Genomic DNA, 17,538 nt, shown 5'->3' with positions numbered 1-17,538 from the left:
GAAGAAGGGTCTAGGCCCGAAACGTCAGCCTTCCTGCTCCTCTGATGCTGCTTGGCCTGCTGTGTTCATCCAGCTCTACACCTTGTTATCTCAGGTTTAATTACAGATCCATTTGGGGGCTGGAGTTAGCTGGAGGCGGAGCTGGACATTTCTCTGTCTGTCACTCAGTTTCCTCTCGGGGCTGCCTCTCACTCTCTGTCAGCTCTTTCTCAGTCAGGTCGGGGCGGGCTGTATAAAAAAGGAAGGTGAGGCAGCTCGGCTATCATTCGGCAGCGATTGAGTGAAGAAGCGTGATGTCTGGTAGAGGCAAAGGAGGCAAAGGCCTGGGAAAAGGCGGAGCGAAGCGGCACCGCAAAGTGCTCCGTGATAACATCCAGGGTATCACAAAACCAGCCATCCGGCGCCTGGCTCGCCGTGGCGGAGTCAAGCGCATCTCGGGCTTGATCTACGAGGAGACCCGCGGGGTGCTGAAGGTTTTCCTGGAGAATGTGATCAGGGATGCGGTCACCTACACTGAGCACGCCAAGCGCAAGACGGTCACTGCCATGGATGTGGTGTACGCTCTGAAACGCCAGGGCCGCACTCTCTATGGATTCGGCGGCTGAGCAAATGGACCCTTTTCCAGCGAATCCAAAGGCTCTTTTCAGAGCCACCCAATCCCTCCAATTGAGAGCGGAAACCTGAGGACGGAAAAGGCAGCACATCGGGAGGGTACAGTGTACCTCAGCTGTTTACTTCACATCTTTAGCGGTTTTTAATTTTGGATCAATCCTGTACGAAAATACACTAATTTCGTGTCCAGCGTTACAGGAGAGAGAACAGGCAGGGCAAATCATTCCCTTTTTTTGCTGTCTGTAGTAACTAATATCTTATAATCAAAGTATCCCTACAGTGCAGATAGAGGCTTTTCACATATTCAAGAATAAACTGAAATGCAGCTGGTTATACCACATAGCGACTAAGAGACAGAAGCAACAGTCGGTTCTGTCATTCGATCATGGCTGATGTGTTTCTCAACCCTGACGTGCCTTCTCGCCTTAACATTTGGTCTTGTGAATACCTGTCTATCTCGGTAATAATACCAGTGTGCGTAGTTGGCTGTCCATACCATGAATAATAATATGTTCTTTCATTATTTTTGGGACCCAGACGCTAATGATACATATTGCAGTATTTGTACTTCATTGACGCTTCCAGTAATGATACGTTGTTCAAGTTTAATTCTGGCAGCCCGTGTCGATGTTTTCGTGGCGTGTTCTTTCCATCTGCCTGTTACAGACAGTTCCGGCAGTAATTACACTTTGTGTTCGGGCTAATTATAATCAGGGTGAAATAAAAAGGATAGTGATATCCTGTATTTTTATCGGGATACACTGTATTAGCTTTTAAGATGATTAAATCGGCGGCTTGTTTCGATTAACGGAGGTTACACGTTCGGTAGATCAGTTTGTCTGGGCTGTATAAAACCCCGCGCTTTCCTCCTGCCTGTAACAGATCAGGAAATGATCCAAAGTCCTGACCGCGCTGACTGCAAGCTCCGTTTCAAAGAAAATTTATAAAGTATAAGGTATCATCTTAGTTGCAGACGAATGATGCTTTGCGTTTTAATATTTATTTATTCTCACGGTAAAATCGACGGGCTATTTGAAATTGGCAAACTGTCATTTCAAGTTAACCAATCAGCCTTCAACAATTATTTTACTGACTTTTCTGTACCTTCTGGAGCTGTTTCTCATGGGTTTGAGGGACGGGACTGTATCCAATCCCAGCTCGAGGGCGGGCTCTTCATTCCCTTAAATAGGCAGCACCGCAGCAGGCTCAGCATTGCTAGCAGCAGCCTTTAAGTGTGATACAGTAAGTTGAAGAGAATGGCCAGAACCAAGCAGACAGCGCGCAAATCCACCGGAGGAAAAGCTCCCCGCAAGCAGCTGGCGACTAAAGCGGCCCGCAAGAGTGCTCCGGCCACGGGCGGAGTGAAGAAGCCTCATCGCTACAGGCCCGGCACGGTGGCTCTGCGGGAGATCCGCCGCTACCAGAAATCCACCGAGCTACTGATCCGCAAACTGCCCTTCCAGCGCCTGGTGCGGGAGATCGCTCAGGACTTCAAGACCGATCTGCGCTTCCAGAGCTCGGCTGTGATGGCCCTGCAGGAGGCCAGCGAGGCTTACCTGGTGGGTCTGTTTGAGGACACCAACCTGTGTGCCATCCATGCCAAGCGAGTCACCATCATGCCCAAAGACATCCAGCTGGCCCGCCGGATCCGCGGGGAGCGCGCCTAAACGGAGCGTGCCCGGCTCCGCACACTCCGAGAAACCCAACGGCTCTTTTCAGAGCCACTACACCGTCCAGGGAGAGCAGCAATCGGTAGGTGCTATTGCCTTAATTAATGTAAACCCATAGCGTGCTAGTGCTGTAGTGTGTCAATGCTGCAGCAGTTACAGGAACTGAATGGGCCTGTGATATGCGCTAACGTCATATTAAAGACAGAAGGCAACTCGGGGCAATCAGGTTTATAGGTTGATATTTTCAGTAATTACAACACAATTCAAGTACTGCACCCCACATATTCAGAACTTAATAAATTTCCGATTGAAACACACACAGCCAATTGATTCCCTTGGCGTTTCACCGGCTGCAACTGAACTTGGCGGAGGAGGATGATGGGAAACAATCGTCAAATCATCAATCACTTGCTTTCCAATTTCAAAAGCCCACCAAAACGTACAAATGATTTTATATTTTTGGTCGTGCAATTCAAATTTTGCCCAAACTCCCAGTACTGTATTCATTCGATCCTCTCAGGATGGTCAGTTCAGACTCGAATGGCCTCTTTCTGGCGGGTAGGCATTCCATGACTGTTGTTCCCTGTCAGCGTATTAATGGGGACACTGCTTTTGAGTTATTATTTAAAGTCACTGCCCTACAGTAAAACCTCCAACTTTATTATTCCAGTCCGGCAGCTGTTCTAGTTTTATCTTGATTAATCTCATTTACAGAGTCCCGGGTCTACACATAAAATGAAAATTAATTAGCCAGCAGTAATGGTCTAGCTGCTTTTCACTGATGTTGTGAGTGGCTCTTAAAAGAGCCTTTGGGATGTCAGATTCACGTCTCTTCACTTTTTAGTGGCCCCCCCAGCGGCGGTTTTCTTGGGCAGCATCCCGCCCTGAGCGATGGTCACCCCTCACAGCAGCTTGTTGAGCTCCTCGTCGTTGCGCACGGCCAGCTGGAAGTGCCTGGGGACGATGCGGGTCTTCTTGTTGTCCCGGGCCGCATTACCGGCCAGCTCGAGGATTTCAGCCGTCAGGTACTCGAGCACCGCAGCCAGATAGACCGGCGCTCCGGCACCCTCACGCTCAGCGTAGTTACCCTTTCTCAGGAGCCTGTGAACACGGCCCACCGGGAACTGTAGACTAGCCCGGGACGACCGGGACTTCGCCTTGGAGCGAGCTTTCCCACCAGCGCCCTTTCCTCTCCCAGACGTGGCCACAACCTCACAAGCACTTTCACAGAGAATGGTGCAATGCGCCCACATTCCGCAGGAATGGGGTGAGGAACAGGGGTGCGGCCATTGCTGATTGGTCACATTGTTCAGTATCTCCTTATGTAGTTTCAATTCCCAATCAGATACCTGCTTCACTCACCAATCCGGGGAGGAGGCCGCATAATACTGGCGCCAAATCAAAAACAGCTTTCTTTCTGATTTGAAAAGCCCGCCAATATGTACAAAACAGGAATAAGTTTTACAAAGAAGAATGCGTTCATACTTCAGATAATTTACTTTTAGAATACACCTGTATACTTAACACAATCTCTCTCTGATTCCCTGGCCTAGTTGAATCCTTCTATTTCTGATTTTGATGGGGGGTTTTTTTGCCCTAAACCTAAAGAATAAGCGGAAGGGGAATAAAAAGAGCCCTCTGAAAATTGTTCTCTGCACAGATTGATTTTATTTCACATCAGCATCCGGATATATTGATAAAAGTATCATACAACTATTTCTTTCTGGTGAGCGCAGTATTGCTTTAAACAATATTTTACAGTCGCCCTCCCTATTGCACTAGATCAACAATATTTCCACTTTTACGATGCCAGTCCGGCAGCTGTTCTGCTTTCATCGCGGTTCACTTTGAAATTCTCCCGCCGACAGCAGAAAGCCTCATCTATAGCTTTCTGCAAAACCGGATAGAACTCGCGGGGAGATTTGAAAATAAAACAAAATTCCTCAGTGTGGAAACCGTAGGAAAATACCGGCGCCAAATCATCAACCGTTTACTTTCCGATATGAAAAGACCGCCGATATGGACAATATGAAGTCGAAGTTTTACAAAGATTTACAAAAAATGCTTACGATTTAATTTCCTCTTAGTTAAAAGTGTTCACTTCACACAATCTCTCTATCTCACTCACTAAGCAACACCGTTTTTACAAAATTTTGTAAAGTGGCCCTCACTTATTGTGCTAGATCAGACTTTCCGGCTGGTCTCGGTTCATTTTGAAAGCCTCCCACAGACAACAGAAAGCCCCACACACTGCAAACTGAAAAAAAAATAGGATAAATTCCCTTACAGATTTGGAAATTGAAACAGAAATCGCACGATATTTCTATTAATGGGACTCAAATAAGAGGTCATATTTTTTCGTTACCACGGGTGAAATCCAGCGTCCATTGCCCACTGGGACAAGTTTGAAAAACCCTCCAACATGTAGGAAATAGGGGAAAAAAAAGGTTACAAAGAGGATTGAATAATTTATTTTTTCTTTGAATTTAATTCACTTTCACATTACAAGTGCACCCTGATATATTTATAAAACCTCACACAACGTTTTTCCGGGTGAGCGGGTTAAAACTTTAAACAATAGTTTGAAGTTGCCCTCCCCTATTGTCCTTGAACAGACAGTTTCACACTTGCGATTGCAATCCGACAGCTGTTCTGGCTTTATCTCAGTTCATTTTGAAAGCCTCTTACCGACAGCTGAAAGCCTCATTTACAAGCATTCTGCAAAAAGGATGGAGAAGGAAACTGCAGGGGCTGGGCACAATTGAAATGTGGAGCTTGTTCAAGGAACAGCTACTGCGTGTCCTTGAGAAGTATGTACCTGTCAGGCAGGGAGGAAGTGGTCGAGCGAGGGAACCGTGGTTTACTAAAGAAGTTGAATTTCTTGTCAAGAGGAAGAAGGAGGCTTATGTAGAGATGAGGCGTGAAGGCTCAGTGAGGGCGCTTGAGAGTTACAAGTTAGCCAGGAAGGAGCTAAGAAGAGCCAGGAGGGGGCATGAGAAGTCTTTAGCAGGTAGGATCAAGGAAAACCCTAAAGCTTTCTATAGGTATGTCAGGAATAAAAGAATGACTAGAGTAAGATTGGGGCCGGTCAAGGACAGTAGTGGGAAGTTGTGCGTGGAGTCCGAAGAGATAGGAGAGGTGCTAAATGAATATTTTTCGTCAGTATTCACACAGGAACAAGACAATGTAGTCGAGGAGAATACTGAGATACAGTCTATTAGACTAGATGGGATTGAGGTTCATAAGGAGGAGGTGTTAGCAATTCTGGAAGGTGTGAAAATAGATAAGTCCCCTGGGCCGGATGGGATTTATCCTAGCATTCTCTAGGAAGCTAGAGAGGAGATTGCAGAGCCTTTGGATTTGATCTTTATGTCGTCATTGTCTTCAGGAATTGTGCCAGAAGACTGGAGACTAGCAAATGTTGTCCCCTTGTTCAAGAAGGGGAGTAGAGACCAGTGAGCCTTACTTCGGTTGTGGGTAAAGTGTTGGAAAGGATTATAAGAGATAGGATTTATAATCATCTAGAAAGGAATAATTTGATTAGGGATAGTCAACACGGTTTTGTGAAGGGTAGGTCGTGCCTCACAAACCTTATTGAGTTCTTCGAGAAGGTGACCAAACAGGTGGATGAGGGTAAAGCAGTTGATGTGGTGTATTTGGATTTCAGTAAAGCGTTTGATAAGGTTCCCCATGGTAGGCTATTGCAGAAAATACGGAGGCATGGGATTGAGGGTGATTTAGCGGTTTGGATCAGAAATTGGCTAGCTGTAAGAAGACAGAGGGTGGTGGTTGATGGGAAATGTTCATCCTGGAGTTCAGTTACTAGTGGTGTACCTCAAGGATCTGTTTTGGGGCCACTGCTGTTTGTCATTTTTATAAATGACCTGGATGAGGGCGTAGAAGGATGGGTTAGTAAATTTGCGGATGACACCAAAGTCGGTGGAGTTGTGGATAGTGCGGAAGGATGTTGCAGGTTACAGAGGGACATAGATAAGCTGCAGAGCTGGGCTAAGAGGTGGCAAATGGAGTTTAATGCAGAAAAGTGTGAGGTGATTCACTTTGGAAGGAGTAACAGGAGTACAGAGTACTGGGCTAATGGTAAGATTCTTGGTAGTGTGGATGAGCAGAAAGATCTCGGTGTCCATATGCATAGATCACTGAAAGTTGCCACCCAGGTTGATAGCGTTGTTAAGAAGGCGTACAGTATGTTAGGTTTTATTGGTAGAGGGATTGAGTTTCGGAGCCATGAGGTCATGTTGCAGCTGCACAAAACTCTGGTCCGGCCGCACTTGGAGTATTGCGTACAGTTCTGGTCACCGCATTATAGGAAGGATGTGGAAGCATTGGAAAGGGTGCAGAGGACATTTACCAGGATGTTGCCTGGTATGGAGGGAAGGTCTTATGAGGAAAGGCTGAGGGTTTTGAGGCTGTTTTCGTTAGAGAGAAGAAGGTTAAGAGGTGACTTGATAGAGACATACAAGATCATCAGAGGATTAGATAGGGTGGACAGTGGGAGCCTTTTTCCTCGGATGGTGATGGCTAGCACGAGGGGATATAGCTTTAAATTGAGGGGTGATAGATATAGGACAGATGTCAGAGGTAGGTTCTTTACTCAGAGAGTAGTAAGGGCGTGGAATGCCCTGCCTGCAAAAATAGTAGACTCGCCCACTTTAAGGGCATTTAAATGGTCATTGGATAAACATATGGATGATAATGGAATAGTTTAGGTTAGATGGGCTTCAGATTGGTTTCACAGGTTGGCGCAACATCGAGGGCCGAAGGGCCTGTACTGCGCTGTAATGTTCTATGTTCTATCTATTCGTGGGACTCGAACAGTTAGTTTTCTTTCCGGGGGTGAAACTCCTGATCAAGGGGTAAATAATAACTGGAAATATAGAAGTTGCTGAAAAATGACTCCGTGACGATAAATATGCTCTCTGAACAGGGAGGGAAAAGAGACTGGGTAGGAAGGCAACCGAGACTAAAGGGCACAGGGTCAGGGACCCCAGGTTAATTTTTAGAACGTTTGTAAAAACAAAGATAAAGCTTAGAGACATTAATTATAAATAGAGAATCATTTACAAACTCAAAATGGTTCAACTGCTTCAGTGAAATTGGGGGTGGCTCTTAGAAGAGCCGTTGGGTTTTGGATGTGTGTTTTTCAGCACAATGTGGTGCCTTACTTGGAGCTGGTGTACTTGGTCACCGCCTCTGTACCCTCCGACACGGCGTGCTTGGCTAGCTCTCCGGGCAGCAGCAGCTGCACGGCGGTCTGGATCTCCCGGGAGCTGATGGTGCTGCGCTTGGTGTAATGGGCCAGGCGGGAAGCCTCCCCCGCGATACGCTCGAAAATATCGTTGACGAACAGTTCATGATGCTCATGGCCTTGGAGGAGATGCCGGTGTCGGGGTGAACCTACTTCATCACTTTGTAGATGTAGACGGAGTAACTTTCTTTCCTGGATCGTTTCCTTTTCTTGCTGCCTTTCCCTGGCGCCTTCTTGTTGATTTTCTTCGCGCCCTTCTTGGAGGTTGGCTGCGCTTTCTTCTCATCTGCCATAGTGACGGTCCCTTTCCGACACAGAATAAGGGAAAGCGGTCTCGGAGCTCGCTCTTTATAGCCTGACAACGTCTGCAATGCTAATGAAGAATGGGGCAAAGCCTTGTTCCTGGTTGGGTAGTTTACAAGAATGTCAGACCATGAGATTAGCTTCTTTGTGATTGGTTAATGTGGAACACAATATGAATCTCAATGTGGATCTGTTTGGATCTGCAACAAAATGTGAAACACAAACCAAAATTTTGTACAACGATCAAACTCTTGGCTCACTTGCAATTGAACTGGTTATTGTCATTTAATAATATTTTGAACATAGTACCTGTGAGATTTTAATTGTGACAATGTGTTTTATTCTGCTCATGGTAATCTTTTGTCAGCGAAATATTATCTTGTTTCATCACTATCAGATTTCCTTATTACTCTGTGGGCAGCATTGTATTGTTAAGACATTCAGGTTTATTGAGGGACAATTTGTCGAATATCTGTCAGTCTCTGCAATGTGAAAAGGGGAGTGCAGTTATCAATCTGTCCGTCTGTTTATGCAGTGTGAATGATTATTATTCTCTCATAATCTGTTCCCGTCATACAGTCAGAGAGATGTACAGCATGTTAACAGACCCTAGGGTCCACCTCATCCATGGATACCAGATATCCTAGATTAATCTAGTTCCATTTGCTAGCATTTGGTCCATATCCCTCTAAACACTTCCTATATTCATATACACATCCAGGTGCCTTTTAAATGTTGTAGTTGTATTAGCCTCCACCACTTCTTTTGGCATTCAATCCATACACACACCACTGTGTGTGTGCAACACTGCCCACCTTAGGTTCCTTTTAAATTTTTCCCCTCTCACCTTAAACGCATGCCCTCTAGTTTTGGATTCTTCTACCCTGGGGAAATGATCTTGATTATTCACCCTATCCATGCCACTCATAATTTTATAACCTTGGATAAGGTCACCACACAGCCTCCAACACTCCAGGCATGGTTTCATCAAGGGGAAGTCATGCCTGACAAATCTGCTAGAATTCTTTGAGGAAGTAACAAGCAGGGTAGACCAAAGAGAGCCAATGGATGTTATCTACCTGGACTTCAAAAAGGCCTTTGGCAAGCTGCCGCACAGGAGGCTGTTGAGTAACACAATGGCCCATGGTGTTAGAGACATGGTGCTAGCATGGATAGAAGATTGGCTGCTCGGCAGAAAGCAGAGAGTGGGGTTAAAAGGCTCACTTTACACATTAATCATCTGGATGAAGGAACTGTTTGCATTCTGGCTAAGTTTGCAGATGATACAACAATAGGTGGAGGGACAGGTAGTATTGAGGAGGTGGCGAGGCTGCAGAAGGACTTGGACAGGTTAGGAGAGTGGGTAAAGAAGTGGTAGATGGAGTACAATGTGGGAGAGTGTGAGGTCATGCACTTTGGTAAGGAGAATAAAAGTATGGACTGTTTTCTAAATGGGGAGAAAATTCAGAAGTCTGAAGTGCAAAGAGACTTGGGAGTTCTACTCCAGGATTCTCTCAAGGTAAACTTGCAGGCTGAGTCAGTAGTCAGGAAGGCAAATGCAATGTTGGCATTTATTTTGAGAGGACTTGAATATAAAAAAGGGATGTACTAATGAGGCTTTAGAAGACTCTGGTCAGGCCACATTTGGAGTATTGTGTGCAGTTTTGGGCCCCTATCTCAGGAAGGACATACTGGCCCTGCAGCGGGTTCAGAGGAGGTTCACGAGAATGGTCCCAGGAATGAAAAGCTTAACATATGAGGAATGTTTGTGGACTCTGGGACTGTACTCCTTGGAATTTAGAAGGATGACGGGGGATCTAATCAAAACTTACAGAATACTGAATGGCCTGGACAGAGTGGATGTTGGGAGGATGTTTCCATTGGTAGGAGAGACTAGGACCCGAGGGCACAGCCTTCGAGTAAAGGGAAGACCTTTTAGAACAGAGATAAGGAGAAACTTCTTCAGCCAGAGAGTGGTGAATCTATGGAATTCACTGCCACAGAAGGCTGTGGAGGCCGGGTATTTGAGTGGATTTAAGGTTGAGATAGATAGGTTCTTGATTATCAAGGGGATCAAGGTTACCGGGAGAAGGCAGGAGAATTGGCTTAAGGAACTTCTCAGCCATGATTGAATGGCAGAACAGACTCGATGGGCCAAATGGCCTGATTTCTGCTCCTATGTCTTATGGTCTTATAGTAATACAGTATGGATAAAGGCCCTTCAGCCCAAACTGGTTCATGCTGACCATAATGCCCACTGAGCTAGTTCCAATTGCCCGCAATTGTTCCATATCCCTGTAAACCCTTCCCATCCATGTATCTATTCAAATGTTTTTTAAATGTTGCTATTGTACCTGCCTCAACAACTTTCTCTGGCAGCCTAAGCCACATGTGCACCATTCTCTGCGTGAAGAAGTTGCCCCTCAGGTCCTTCTTAAATCCTTGCCCTCTCACCTGAAACCTATGCCCTCTAATTTTCAATTCCCCATCCCTGGGCAAAAAACTATATGCGTTTATCCTATCTATGCCCCTCATGATTTTATACACCTGAATAAGGTCACACCTCATTCTCCTACGTTCCAAGAAATAAAGCCCTATCCTGGCCAACATCTCCCTATAACTCAGGCCCACTAGTCCTGCGTAAATCTTCTTGAACACTTTCTAGTTGAACTATGTCTTTTCTATAACAGGGTGACCTAACTGTACACAATACTCCAAGTGTGGTCTCACCAATGATTTATACAACTGTAACAATGTCCCAACGCTATACTAAAGGCCTCAATCAATGAAGGCCAGCATGCTGAATGCCTTCTTCAGCACCAATCCACCTGCGACGCCGCTTTCAACAAACTACGTACTTATACTCCTAGGTCCTTCTGAACCACATCACTGCTCAGGACCTTACCATTTACTGTATAAGGCCTACTTTGATTTGATATTCCAAAGTGCAACACCTCACACTTATCTGTATTGATTTGCATTTTCCAATCCTCAGCCCACTTCCCCATCTGATCAAGATCCCTCTGTAATTTTTGATAACCTTCCTCACTATCAACGATACCTCCTAATTTTGTATCATCCGTAAATTTACTAATCATGCTTTGAACATTCACATCCAGATCATTTATGTTAATAACAAATAACAAAGGTCCCAGCACCAACCCCTGTGGCACACTACAAGTCACAGGCTTCCAGTCCGAGAAACAATCTTCAACCATCACCCTCTGCTTTGTACCATCAAGCCAATTTTGAATCCAATTAGCTAGCTTTCCTGGTTCCAGTGAGCCACAACACACTGCAGCATCCCAGAGTTTCATTAAGCCAAGAAAGAACACTGATACAGTGTCTTTAGAAATGATGGTTACCCAAAAAGCGTTGTCCGCCGATAGCTACACAACAGATGACAACAGGAAGACACAACACGTCCAGAGACACTAGTCACCCTACCATACACTGAGGACGTGAAATAACCACCATATTACACCACCCCCTCAGAATCATGGTAGCCCACAAACTGACGGCTACTGATAAGAACAAAGGATCCAACAACCACAACTAACAGAACCAACGTTATTTACAAGATACCATGCAAATACTGCCAAATACCTTACCTAAGGCAAACCGGTAGGAAACTAGCCATCAGGATTCATGGACATCAACTCGCTGCCAAGAGACATGACCAACTATCACTCATCTCAATGCACATGGACAAAGAGGGACACCAATTTGACTGGGACAACATAGCCATCCGAGGACAAGCCAACCAAAGACATGCACGAGAATTCAAACCAGAACTCCATTAACAAACATGTAGAACTGGACACCATATACCAACCACTACGAAACAAATCTGGAAGTGCTGCTCCCCACCCCAGCAAACTGAGGCACGTAAATAGCAAGAAGGACAGAACACCAACGCTTCACTAGGGGTGCACTGATGATGTTATGTAGTACGGTGACGAAATGTCTGTGAATGAACTTACAAGCTCGGTGATCAAGTCAACAGCAGCGTAGTTAATAAACTGACCCTGACAGTTCCTGCAATGCAAGTGAGAAAGCAATTATCAACGCATACTGGTCAGTTTCTGCAATTTGAATGTCACTGTGATCAAACTCTGTCAGTTTCTGCTTGGTGACCATGTGAGTGCAGTTATCAATAAGGACCTGTCAGATTCCGTTCTATGAATGAGAGTAGTTATCAAACTGTACCTGTCAGTCAGTTTATGCCATGTGAAACTGGGAAGGCTGATTCCAGCATCTGAAGTTCTTGCTATCTCCAAGGTTATTATCAATCTATTCCTATCAATTTCTTCCATTTGGATATGTGCAAGTAGGCAATGTGTACCTATCAGTTTCTTCTCTGTCAATTTGAGAGTCCAGTTATCAATATGTACCTGTGAGAATCTACTCTGAATATGTCAGTACTGTTAGCAGTCTGTGCCTGTCTGTACTTTTTTAATCTGTGCATTTGTGATTGCAGTTCTAAATTTGTCCCTGTCACTTTATGCTCTGTGAAATTGGGAGTGTTATCATCAATATGTTCCTGCCAGTTTCGGCTATATAGATACGCGAGTGTAGTTATTGTTCAGTTGCTGTCAGTTTGCTCTGTGAACGTGAGTGTAGTTATTAAATGTGCATAACAGTTTCTATTATGTGAATATGTGAATGTTTTTAATCAATCTTTAACTGTCAGTTTCTGCAATGTCAATATGTGAGTCTCATCAATTTTTTTGTCTGACCCTGCAATATGAATGTGTGAGGTTAGGTATCAATGCGTACTGGTCACTTTCTACTTCTAAAAGTGGATTAGTTGTCAGGCAGCCAGTAATATTATCGGTGGAGGTGTGATTCGTAATGTGGTAGTTGTTATTAAAGCGATTTTATGTAGATTTCTTTCAATTCCTGAGTGTATACTTTGGACAAGGATTCAGTCTATCCATCTTCAAAAATGGTGTAAACATCAATGGGTTATGAATGGTGAAATTTGTTGGAACTGGGCATTTTGAATGGAGAGAAAAGAAAAATAAAGTGGCATTTCCTCCGTATTGTTTTACTGTCGGATTGAACATGTCTGTCTGGAAATTAAGCTCAATGTGTGTCTGACTCAATCTGCTCTGTGACTGTGGAAAGGATGTTCTCTGCTCTGACAGTGGTAACATACCTGCTGTTTGTTAGAAGCAGCTGGTCACACTTTGCTTTATACTGAAGAAATGATACATTGCCTTGTTCCTTCACGTATTCGTCTGTAGAAAGAAAGAACAGATAGCTCCTGTAAACCAACATCAGATCGGTTTGAAAATATTTAACTGATCAATTCAACATTTAGCTAATAATCATTCAGATATTTAAATTATCACCAGGAATTCTAACATAACTATGGGTCTGATTCCACTCTTGCCCTGAGCTGCCCTTTGTTTCTAATTGAGTGATGTCCAGAAAGTAACCGATACCTGTACAGCTCCACGACTGGAACTACCTAATGCAAGCTTGTCTGTGGATATGAGTTTAGTTATTGATCTATTCATGTCAGTTCCTACTTGTTGAATGTGTGAGTGTAGTTATCAATGTGTCCCTCTAAATCTTTGGCAAATTATTTAGGTATTACACAGCACAGACTGACAGGGACACATTGATCTTGAACTAGAGATCAACTTAAATGATACAGCACAGAAGGCCGCCGTTTGGTGCATCATGTCCATGCTGACCCGAACACCCCCAGATGGCCATCATAATCGCATCTTCCTGCACACATCCCATAGCCCTGCAGGATTCAATCTATTGTCCTTCAAAACTTAGTTCATATGTGACAGACCATCAACAGAGGAAAGCCAGATTATTTTGTGAAGAATTTGGAAACTAAAATTTAATACTGAGGACTGTTGTCTTTATACCCAGATTTTATGACACAAGATTTTTTTGAAAAGAGCATTTGTCATGAAACAAGACGGTCAGCCACACTCGATCGATCCTTCAATCTTTCTGCATTCCGCTACTGAGCGGTTTAAATGTTTCTTGTAAAGTGGAGAACCAGTTATCATTTAAGCTAATTTGAAAAAAGAACTCCATGATTATAAAGTCTTCTGGCTTACGACAGATTGAAAAAATCTACTTTTGCTAGATTAAGAATTTGAGAACAATCCTGTGATAAAGGTGGAGATGGTAGTTCCTCTGCCACCATGATACATTTATGGAAATTGAATGCTGGCTGAATGGGTGCAGATTTATTGGCTGGTTGTTTCTAACCAGTGCAGGCTTGATGAGAGAAAGGATTGTTTGCTGTGCTGTAGTTGTCTATGACTATATATGTGTGAGAGATAATCATTTTGTATATATCATGTTTCTGTTAGCTGGAGTTTAAATGGAACTCCATAGCTTTAGTCTTTGGATCACGTCTTTACTTATGATGTTTGTGTTTTGAACTAATTCTGAATCAGTCAGTACCTGTGTCTGTCGGCCCATCCACGTGGAGACAAAGCAGAGTAATATTACAGGTCCTATCACACTTCTTCAGAACAGAGGTTCAAATTCAGAACATTCATTTCTCTTCTCATATGCTGACAGACTTGCTGAGTTTTTGCAGCTATTTCTACTTTTGTTTCTGATTTCCAGCATCTGCAGTTCATTGGTTTTTCTATTTGTCAGGAAAATGTGTTTGGAATTCGCATGATTTATTTGTTATGTTTATATATGGCATAAATATTTATCAAAGGAACAATTCTGTCCTGAACAGTTACTGGTAAACTAAACTTAAGTGTCACTCTCAACACAAATCCAAAGTTGCTGGAAAAGTTCAGCAGGTCTGGCAGCATCTGTGAAGAAAAAAAATCAGAGTTAACGTTTCAGGTCCGGTGACCCTTCCTCAGAACCTTAAGTGTCATTCATCCTTTATTTCGGTGACTCATAACCTGTCTGAGAGTGCAATTTTTTCTACATCTGTATTTATCATCTACCTCTTGGAAGATTGTGGTCATCTGGATTGTAACTTGAAAAATATCCTTAATAAACGTAGATTTAATTCAGTTCCTGCTTCAATTCAGTTTCCAAATTCGACAGGGACCGATTGATAAAGACATTTATATATTCACACGGAAATTCGTCCCTGTTTCTGCAACGTAGATACGAGAGTTTAGTCATCAAACTGTTCATGTTAGTTTCTGCTATGTGAATGTTTGAGTGCAGTTATTAATTTATACTTGTTGGTTTCTATGATGTGAATATATGACTGTAATGACCAATCTATATCTGTCAGTTTCTGTTGCGTGAATATTTAAATTGAGTTATCAGTTTGCACCTGTGAGTTTTTTTCTATGTGAATGTAATTATCGATCCTTACCTGTCAATTTCAGCTTTGTCAATATGTGAGTGTAATTATCATTCTGTCCTTGTCAGATTCTGCTCTGCTAATATGTGAGTGCAGTCATCAAATTTTACCCAGTTCTGAGGAAGCATCACCGGACCTGAAACATTAACTCTGATGTTCTCTTCATAGATGCTACCAGACCTGCTGAGCTTTTCCTGCAAGTTCTGTTTTTGTTCCTGATTTACAGCATCCACAGTTCTTTTGATTTTTTAATCAAATTTTACCTGTCAGTTTCTGCAAATTGAATGTGTGAATACAATTGTCAATCAATGTCAATCAGTTTCTGCTCTTCAATATTAGTCTAGTTATCAATTTTTACTGTCAAATTCTGCTTTGTAAATATCTAAGTATAGTTATCAAACTGTATGTGTCAGTTTCTGCTCTGTGCTAGCATGAGCATATTTACCAATCTGTAACTTTCAGTTTCTCCTCTGTGTATCTGAGTGTGTCATTATTAAACTGTACCTGTTTCTGGTTTGTGAGTGTATGAATGCACTTATCAATCTCTCCCATCAGTTTCAGCTATATGAATGAATGAATGAATGTAGTTGTCAATCTGTCCCTGTCAGTATCTGAAATCAGAGTATTCAAATATGTTTGTGTAATTGTCAGTCTATCCCTGATAGTTTCTGCTCTATGAATGTGTGGTTTAGTTTTCAATATATTCCTGCCAGTTTCTGCTTGGGGAATGTGTCAGCATTATTATAAATCCGTACCTGTCAGATTCTGCTTCAAGGTGGGAATTTAGTTACTAATCTGTACCTGTTAACTTTGGTTTTGTGAAGAATTGAGTGTAGTTTTTGATCTGTACTTGTCAGTAGCTGTCATATGAAGATGTGAGTGTAATCATCAATCTGTCCCTCTCAGTTTCTGCTGTGTAATATGTGAGTTCAGTTGTCAATCAATACCCATCAATTCCTGCTTCATGAATGTGGGAATGTATTGCAAAAAAAACGTCAAACTTTTCTGTGAACGTGCAAGTGTAGTTATCAATCTCTATACGTTTATGCTTTTTTGTAATGTGTGCATGCATTTATCAATCTGTACCTGGCAGTTTTTTGCAGTCTGAATGTGTGCATAATTATCAGTCTGTCCCTGTCATTTTCTGATATGTGAATAGGAGAGTGTAATTATCGATATGTGCCTGTCACTTCCTTCTCTATGGCTGTGAGTGTATTTTTCCATTTGTGCCAGTCAGATCCTGCCCTTTAAATCTGAGAAACTAGATATTAACCTATACCTGTCACTATCTGATTTGTGAATGCATTTATCATTCTCTCCCTGTCAAGTTTCTGCTGTGTGAATATGCAAGTGAAGTCATTGATCTGTGACTGTCAGTTTCAGCTGAATATTGCACTTTCAAAATCTGCAGGTTTTCTTTGATGTTCAAATATCTGCTCATCAACACAAATCAGATTTTATTTGCAGCTATATATGTAAGGTGCTGTAAGTGTTTATACCATTCTCTGGCTCTAGCAGTGTGCCTGAAGGTTGAGTATATTCCACAATATTCAGTCTATGGTACAGTTTAAGTTTTATTCTAATATTGGTCAGTCTCTGGTCTGACTGCATTGAGTTTAATGTTCATGTTTTTGTTGCAAGTTCACTGTACGAGACATTCTTAATTGTAAGTCAACAAACTTGGTACTGCTTGAATGTATGTTATTTTCTGTATCTTTTAAGGTCAATATTTGATTTCCTTCTGGTCCATTTAAAACTTTAAATTCAGCAGTGGGTTCTGCTATTCAGTTTGTGGGGCTGTGCAAACAAATTCAATGGTAATATAGGTTTAAATCTGAAACTTGTCCTGATATGCAATTCCTCCAGTTTGTACAAAAGAAAAAAAATACTTTAATTACCTCTCTAAGTCTAAGACATGGCAAGATATTTGGAGGTGCAATGAATCTCTTGTTCAATCTACTTCTTGGACTACTTCATGGGAATTCAGCATGTCAAAAAATTCACACAATTTTTTCCAATGTAGCAAATAATTGAAATTTACTTTATGACCATGGCAATTACCATGTATTTAAATCCTATAGGGAGTGCATGGAGATTGAAGTATTTAGCTCACTTTTTGTTCTGTTTGTCTCTTATCATGGAAGGCTAGCTCTCTGACCTGAAATCTGTGATTAGAAATCATTTTGAGTGTTACATGTTCTGAGGCTTGAAGTGTATATGGTCATCATGGCTGTTAGATGTTGAGGCATGTGTGTCGGAACAGTGTATGTATGTATTTGCAACACATTGTAAATCACTCAGTAGGGGGGGTGTATGTGCTGTTTATGTTATGTGCTGTTTATGTTATGTGCTGTTTATGTTATGTG

The 17,538-nt window shown here is 42.7% G+C and overlaps 2 protein-coding genes and 1 pseudogene across 9 annotated transcripts in view; 1 reads left to right on the top strand and 2 right to left on the bottom strand.

The window, feature by feature from the left end:
• Positions 1 to 17,538, bottom strand: part of LOC109921544 (histone H2B 7-like) — a 331,158-nt gene that overhangs the window by 195,688 nt on the left and 117,932 nt on the right. The gene's annotated exons all lie outside the window — the stretch shown is intronic.
• LOC109936480 overlaps positions 280 to 17,538 on the top strand; it is a 36,677-nt gene continuing 19,418 nt past the window's right edge. The window contains exons 1-4 of the mRNA XM_048619921.1: positions 280 to 579; positions 823 to 857; positions 1,860 to 2,197; positions 2,409 to 2,417. Of these exons, the coding sequence (XP_048475878.1) occupies positions 294 to 579; positions 823 to 857; positions 1,860 to 2,197; positions 2,409 to 2,417 (668 nt within the window). The 5' untranslated portion in view covers positions 280 to 293. The remainder of the gene's footprint in view (positions 580 to 822; positions 858 to 1,859; positions 2,198 to 2,408; positions 2,418 to 17,538) is intronic.
• Positions 7,006 to 14,885, bottom strand: LOC109936481 (annotated as a pseudogene).

The sequence above is a fragment of the Rhincodon typus genome, chromosome 44, assembly GCF_021869965.1.
Source record: "Rhincodon typus isolate 14 chromosome 44, sRhiTyp1.1, whole genome shotgun sequence".
NCBI classification, from domain to species: domain Eukaryota; kingdom Metazoa; phylum Chordata; class Chondrichthyes; order Orectolobiformes; family Rhincodontidae; genus Rhincodon; species Rhincodon typus.
Note: the sequence above shows the minus strand (reverse complement) of the source record. Positions and strands in the feature narration are given on the sequence as shown.